The sequence below is a fragment of the Castanea sativa genome, chromosome 11, assembly GCF_040712315.1.
Source record: "Castanea sativa cultivar Marrone di Chiusa Pesio chromosome 11, ASM4071231v1".
Lineage (NCBI taxonomy): Eukaryota > Viridiplantae > Streptophyta > Magnoliopsida > Fagales > Fagaceae > Castanea > Castanea sativa.
This window is the reverse complement of record NC_134023.1, coordinates 27,516,478-27,524,662: the sequence shown is the minus strand read 5'-3', so window position 1 is coordinate 27,524,662 and position 8,185 is coordinate 27,516,478. Positions and strand designations below refer to the sequence as shown.

The following is an 8,185-nucleotide window of genomic DNA, read 5'->3' as shown; positions in this document are numbered from 1 at the left end:
TTATTAATCCATTTTACAACTCACCATGTATTCCAGTTTTTATTTTTACATATAACCCAATAAAATAATATAAATTACCTAATAAAATAATAAAAAGTATTATTCTTTCTCTTTTTTCTCTCATTCACTTTTTCTCTTCACACAACAACAAGATTAAAATAATATATATTTTTTACAACCTATGAATAATAAGGATGCATAAATACAACTTTATTGTTCATAGGTTACAAATTTTTTTAAGTTTGCAAGCCCATATAGAGCGGGTTTTGGTTTGGGTTATAAAATAGCAACTAGGGAGTGTTTATACCCCTAGTGCTAGTGCTCTAAGTCTTAGGGGCGGCCCAATAATCTTTGAGGCCTAATGCGATATATTTAAATGAAGCTTTTTTGTTATTATTTAAATAATATAAAACTAGTTTTTTATATCATAATTTTTTATAACAAAAATCCGTTCTTTTTATCTTGTAATATGTTTTTTTTTTTTGTTGAAGAAATGCTAAAGCTATAAAAAAAATTTACTACAAAAAACTTACAAATGATGTAGTAATGAATGTGATTAGTGACATTTCAAGAAGATAATAAACAAGTATTTAAATTAATGATGTTAGGGATATTATAAATTTTACAACACAAGGCATATAAAAATATGTCGTCAATCACAAAAAGTAATTTAAAAATGCATTTAATAGGTTGTTGAAATCCACAATCATATTAATTGTCACATCAATTTGTAAAAGTTTTCAAGTAAAATTTATAGTATTTCTAGCATTTTCTTATCTAAATTATTTCTTGTAATTAGTGGCACATATTTGTAAACTCTATGTATTTTTAAAATATATTTCAATTTTTGCCCTTAAAATTTGGGGCCTTTCTATAGTGAGGGGCCCTAGGCAATGGCCTAAGTGGCCTAGGCCTAGGGCCGGTCTTGCTAAGTCCACACACCTCACATGATGTTAATGGTACCTAACAAGTAGACCAACTCCAAATTCTATATAAAAAGGACCCAATCTCACCAACTTAAGGTTTGTCCTACTATTAGTCCACTCACTATACTTGGGTTCTAAAAAAGAAATCTGACTTAACCATTAAACGATCATCAACCGGTTCACCCTGGTTACCTTTGTAAACACTGCATTTTGTACCCCGTACGACATAGGCCCTCGTTCCCCAATGATGCTGAATTTTAAGACCTAAAGTTGGTTTATGGCTAAATCATAAGTTAAATTAACTTGAGAAATGTTAAAATGAAAAATATAACTTTTAATGAGTAAATAAATTAATTTAAAAAAAAATAAGACCAAAGGAAACCTTCGCTATGCACATGCATGAATTAGCCCGCGCACGTAGCTTTCTACATGCATACGCAAGCCCAATCTTGTGCACGCATAACGATCTTCAGAAAACTACACAAGGCAAGTTTTCTACATTTAAGTTGAGATTTGGGACAAATCCCATATCGTTTGAGGATCGTTCCAAACCTCTTTTTTTACTTTATAAGTAGTCTTACATGGTATATTTTCAAAACATATAGAAATCTCACGAGAAAACACCAAGATTCACTAGAAATAATGAATTAAAGAATGAGTTTTTCACAAAACTGTTAGGGTTTATGCCCTAAAAATTCAATTTATTGGCATGTCATAAATAATTAAATTGTTTAATTATATGAGACTATTTATAAATGAACTAATGAGACATTATCATAGTCCATGAGATGCATTGTATATGATTTATGTGAAAAGTCACAAAAGATGTAAATCACAAGTTCCTTGTAAACTCAAAATGTAGTTCATAGTCAATGATGAAATTGAACGTTTCATTTGCGAAAACTATAACACATCAACTAAGATAATTTGCCTTGATCATGGAAGTGGAGACTTCTAGTTGATGTGTTGATGTGTCTTAAGAGTTAAGACATATTAAACTGGATCACTGTAATATTAATTATTCAATCAACAACTGTCGCCTGAATAATTAATCTCACGACTTCTAATTTCATAGACTCTTAATCCTGAGAGGGTAGTGAACCCGATCATGAAATGTAAGTTACTTTGATATATCAGGAGTGAGATCTAATATTCACGGTCAAAATCTCAGTATGTTGAGCAACCACACGTAGTGTTGAGGGAACACATATTCTCAAGATGAAATCCATAATCACTTTTTATAGAGACACGAAATATCTCCTTGAGATAAGTTTAACGAGAACTGGTTATTCAGAGCGCCCACTTTAGTAAGGAGTTACTAAAGCTTATATTTATTGAAATTGGATTTCAATAAATGTGAATAACTAAAAGATTAAACCGGGTACTCAATGATAAAATAGTTGTTTACAAAGTGACAGTTTATTATTACTTTGTTCACTATGAATATTTCATGGAGGGGTTAAATGATATTATTAGAGTCTTGGGATATAATTTATTAATAAAGCCTAGAGTGCAATTATATTTATATAGTGGTATTAAATATAATTAATGATAATTTTGGACTTGTCAAGAGTTGACAGAAAAGTCCAAGTCCCATTGGAGCTAGTGTTTTATTGGTTCAATTTGGTCTCACTCCAAGCCACACACTAAAACCCAATTGGAAAGGCCTAATAGGCCAGCCCAATTAGATAATCAGTTAGTTATAAATGGAGAAAAATACAGAATTTTTTTTTAGAAAAAATGAGAGACATCATTATGAAATGGTGTGTGTGTGAGTGAAGCCACTCAATTATTCTCCCTTGAAAACTGATTGAGAGACCACACTTCTTAGGCGTAAAGTGAAATTTGAATGAAGATTAAAAGTGTTCCTAAGTACTTCTAATTTTTTGTTTTGAATTTCACCACACTAAAGTACGCTATCTTGTTCTTAAAATTATGAAATTTACATTGTGCATGTTATCAATCATAAATGAAATAGATCCTTATTTGTTACTTCTGCTATGTGTTTTGTATAAGATAAAAAACCAGATTTTCCAACAAAAACATCCTTAAGTCAATTTTCCTTTTATTTGGGCTTTTTCTGGCCTTGATCTTTAAGTTTAATATTACTAATCACCTTTTTATTAGTTTGTGAATAGATTTGATTGAGGAGAACTGTCAAAAATCAAGCTTGAAAAGATTTTGTTTAAGGTGTTAGTCGAAACTTTTCTTTTTCCTTTTCGTTTCTCTTTTTCTGCTTTAATCTTGTTGTTTATCTTGTTTTCTTATTTTTGTATGCTTTAATATGTTTATCTAGCTTAGGTTTACATTTTTGTATGTTTAAAATGCATGTTAGGGTGTTAGATTTAGTGTTCTAGGCTTGGTTGTGTTTTTAGGTTTTCTGGGCAAGAACTTGTGTATGCATAATCCTGCTATAAAATTAACTATAAGAAATGAAATTCTTTAAACAATAGTAGTATAATGAACTTAAAACATAAAACTCAAGTTAGGCAAAAGAAAAAAAAAATTCTAACATAACAAAACAAAACAAAACAAAAAAATAGAAATCAATGTACATCCTCCTAAACCTAAACCAAACATTGTCCTCAATGTTAAAAATGAAACCCTCAAATATATGTCTTGAATGAAAAGAGAGCAAAATATAAATATGTAACATAAGAATCAAGTAGGAAAAGTAAGGTAAGGAGAAGGAGGAGACATACCTGATCAAGCTAATCGTTACAAATTTTAATTTTTATCAAATATCAACTAGAACAAAAGAGAATAAAACTAAACAAAATAATAAACACAAAGATTAATCTAGAAGAAGAAAATAAATACGAAATTTTTTTTTTCTTTTTTTCAAAAAGATCTAACACAACTAGAGATCAATCCTGATGAACAGGACCATCCAAATCTCAACAACACCATGGAGATAAGCAATGCATACTATGATTGGACTAGTCCAATGAAATTATAACTTATTTGGGTCAAAAACATGTTGGGAAGATTTAGTAGTCAATTCCAAGTGAATTCTTTGCATAAACACAAATGGACTAATACCCTTAATATTAGCGATTGTCTAACCTATAGCTTCTTTATGCTCTTGAAGTATACTTATCAATTAGTGTTCCCAAAAGTTATCAAACTTTGGTGGTTTTACAATAGGTGGGTGTGGGGATGAAGAAAGTGGTAGAGGGACCACTTTTGGCTGCCAGCTATCAGTACTTAAAAAAATGATCGAATTTAACAATGTATTAACCTCCTCAATTGATTTTTCAATATCCAAATTGCAACCAAAAATGGTTAAGCAAGCCTTTAGGGGATCCTCACAACTTAATTGTATGAAAGTATCATGGACTAGGCCCTCAATCATGTTAACCTCACATATATCCTCATTTTATGGTACTTGCTTACTTATGTTAAAGATATTAAACTCAACAGTCATATTCTCAAAAGAAATCTTCATTACACCACTCTGACAATTGATCAAAGCATTGGGTGTGGCTAAGAAAGGACAACCCAAAATGACATGGAGCTGTGTACTGGCATTTAGAGTAGGCTCAGTGTCTAACACAACAAAATCAACAGGAAAATAGAATGCATCCACCTTAATCTACACATCCTCAATAATACCTCTAGGAATTTTCACAGATGGAGTATCGTGGGCGTAGGTTTCATCTCCCCCCAAACCTAGTTGTAAATATACTGAATATGGCATTAGGTTTACACTTGCCCCCCAAATCTAGTAAAGCTCGCTCAATGAGGCGATCCCCAATCTTGCATGGAATTGTAGGAGATCTTGGGTCCTTACATTTCACTGGATATTTATTATAAATGATTGAACTAACTTGCTCTGTCAAAAATGTCTTTTTAGAGACATTTGTCTTTCTTTTCATTGTCACAAAATCTTTCAAAAACTTGGCATAAGCAAGAACTTGTTGAATTGCATCAAGGAATGGAATGTTTATTTGCACTTGCTTAAAGAACTCTAGAATATCTCCAAATGGTGCACTTTTCTAAGGATTGATTAACCTTTGAGGAGATGGAGTTTCAGGAACAAATTTCTTATCAAGAGGGGAAGAACTAAGATCTTGAATTGGAATTAAGGTTGAGTTTCCCTTATTTTCTCTATGATCATCTTGTGAACTGTGAACTCCTTTTTCCTCTAACATAGTGTTTTCATTATCCTTCACCGCTAGCATATTCACTTGATTATCAACTTGTCTTTTGGACCTAAGGGTAGTAATAGATTGAACAACTTCATGTGCATGAGTAGAATTAGAAGAACCATTGATGGCATACTGCCATTTTGGGTTGGGTATAGGCTAACTAGGAAATCTTCCTTTTTCCCTCTCTTCAACTAGGGTTGCTAACTGGCCAACTTGATTTTCCAACTTTGAAATAGCTTGAGTATTCAAATGAGTGGGTCTTTTCATCTCTTTAATGGCTTGGCTAGTTGATTGCATGAAAGTTTTGAGGAACTTCTCCAAATATGATTTTTGTCTTAGTGGTGCCATAAACTGAGGAGTAAATTGAGGAATGGGAGGATATGCTTGGATAGGTGGACGAAATTGACTTTGTTGTTACACTTGTCGTCCACCTACATTTGTTGGAGGGTGGTTTTGCCTCCAAGAAAAATTAGGATGTTTTGCCAATTTGGATTGTATGTCTCTGAAAATGAACTAGAAAGTGGTATTCCATAATTATTTAGTGCATTTGCTTACTCAGTATAGTATTCAGGGTAACCAACTGTGGAAGGACACATTTGTGTTGTATGCATAAGACTTGCACAAATAGAGCATGCTTCACTTTGAACTTGATTGGCAGAATTCATCCCTCTACCTAAAGCTAAAGCTTCAGCTTCAACCTTACGAGTGAGATTGTCCAACCTAGCTTTTATGAGTAAATCTTCACTAACTTCATACAATCCTCCTCTTTTAACTGCAAGGGTAGATCTCTCTTTACAATTGGGAAAATCCAATTGTTGTGAGCTTTCTGATAAATTCTCAAGAAATTTGTATGCTTCATCATCTACAAGACTAAAAAATCCACCACCATTCATGGACTCAATCGTGTTACGATTTGTGTGAGTTAAGCCATTATAAAAATATTGTACTAGTCTCCAAGTTTCAAAATCAAGATGAGGGACACTTTAAAATCAAGTCCTTAAGTCTCTCCCAACTCTCATAAAATTTCTCTTGTTCATCCTGATAAAAATCTGCAATTTCTCTCCTCAAAGCATTGGTCTTGGCCATTGAGAAAATTTTAGAGAGGGATTTTGTGACCAACAGTTCCCATGAAGTGATAGATCCAAGTGACAGAGAATTAAGTCATGCTTTTGCCTTATCCTTAAAGGAAAAAGGGAATAAACTTAAGCGAACAGAGTCATCAGTGAAATACTGGAACTTACAAGTAGCTTAAATCTCAAGAAAATCCTTTACATGCATATAAGGATCTTATTTATCCGATCTATGAAAAGTAGGAAGAAGATGAAATATTTGTGGCTTCAACTCAAAATGTGTAGTAGGGGTTACAAGCAATACTTATGCAAGATGGAGGATTGGTGGTAGTAGGTGAGAACAACTCTCTAAGAGTTTTTGAATCATCTCCTGTTTCTCTCATTATGGATAAATAATCAAAATTAACAAGACGATTTTCTTTATCATGTATCCAAGTTCTCATACATCATACACAAAGAAGTATTTTTTTTTTGTTTTCTTTTCTATTTTAAAAAATAAATTTTAATTACAACTAGTAGAAGGAAAAATACAATTAAGACCTATCCAATTTCTCTCTCTCTCTCTCACACACACACACACACACATGCATACACGCGCGTTAAAAAAAAGTGTAAGTTAATACCATGTATAACTTGAAATTATATGTTTTTTTGTTATTTTATATTTATAATTTTTATTTTGAAAATCTAATTTAGAAATGGATAAATAAATTTGAATATCAACATTAGAGTGTCTTTATTTTTTTAAGCAATATTTTTGTGAAAATTAAGGTTGTATTTTTACTAAATAGTCCTATAATTTTGTCAATACTTAAACATAGAGTTGTAAAGATATTTTAAAATAAAAAAAATCGGTCAAAATAAGAAAAACCTCTTAAATAATAGTAAAAATAATAAATAATGCGGTAAAAAAAGAATAGTACGGTATTGGGCTTCCTTTTTAATTTGATTTGATAGCTCTCGGCCTGTCTCTAATGCTTCTTCTGAGTCACGCCACCGTCCCTGTTAAATCTCTCTCTCTCTCCATCAATAATTACCTTTTTAATTTAATTTTATTAATTAATTTCTCTGTCTCTGCCCTCTATTGGGTCTCTACCAAAAATAATTAACCAGAAACAAACAAACAAACAACTTAAAAAAGAAGAAGAAGCGGCAGCTCCAGCAAGCCTCCGCATCATCCTCCTCTCCTCTTCCTACTTCCTAGCTTCTTTTTTTTTTAAGTCTTTCAGGTCTCGTACTTATTATTATTTATTTATTAATATTATAATAATAAAATCAATCATCACCATTCACTGCCCGAGTGAGAGTAAAAGAGTAAAGAGTAAAGAGTAATAAATAGTAGTAGAGAGTAGAGAGAAGTGGATTTCCCAAAATGTCACACTCTCAACTCTTCTTCCTCTTCTTCTTCTTCACTCTCTCATGATCTCAATCAAAATTTAATAAAGATCTGCTTCTTCTGTTCATTAGGGTTTCTTCTTCTGGCTACTGTAATTTTGGTGGTTGAGGTTAGGGTTTCTGTTGTTTCTTACATGTAAAAAAAAACTGTACTCAGTAGTGCTGATGACTGGGTTTGGATGAACCAGTATTATCAGGTGTTTTAGTTCCTTTATTATTATTATTATTATTATAGTAATAAGCATTGGTTTCTTTGGCTTTTTCAACAATGAGACTCTCTTCTTCCTCCGCTGCCTTTAGTCAACACTCTCAGGAAGGTAATCCCAGTTTCTTTTTCCTTTCTTTTGTTTGTTTTTTTGTATTCATTATTATGCCAACACCTTTTGTAACACTATCCAATTATTAACTTCCCCAATGTTGTGGTTTGGGTAAAAAGAAAATGGCTTAATAAATAAACTTGACCCATTTCAACATCTAACTTTAATACTTTATTATTGTTAAGCTTGAGTTCATTTATGCATTAGTATTCATGTATGTTGGGGTTTTCGAAGTAATGGATGGATAAACTTCAGCCATTTCATTTCATTTCAACTTGTATAATAAGCTGTACCTCGTCTCATCTCTACGCAAGGTGGAGTGTGAG

At 32.0% G+C, this 8,185-nt stretch overlaps 1 protein-coding gene across 1 annotated transcript in view; it reads left to right on the top strand.

The window, feature by feature from the left end:
- The first annotated feature begins 7,261 nt into the window (after window positions 1–7,261).
- LOC142615887 (auxin response factor 6-like) overlaps window positions 7,262–8,185 on the top strand; it is a 35,652-nt gene continuing 34,728 nt past the window's right edge. The window contains exon 1 of the mRNA XM_075788804.1: window positions 7,262–7,859. Within this exon, the coding sequence (XP_075644919.1) occupies window positions 7,811–7,859 (49 nt within the window). The 5' untranslated portion in view covers window positions 7,262–7,810. The remainder of the gene's footprint in view (window positions 7,860–8,185) is intronic.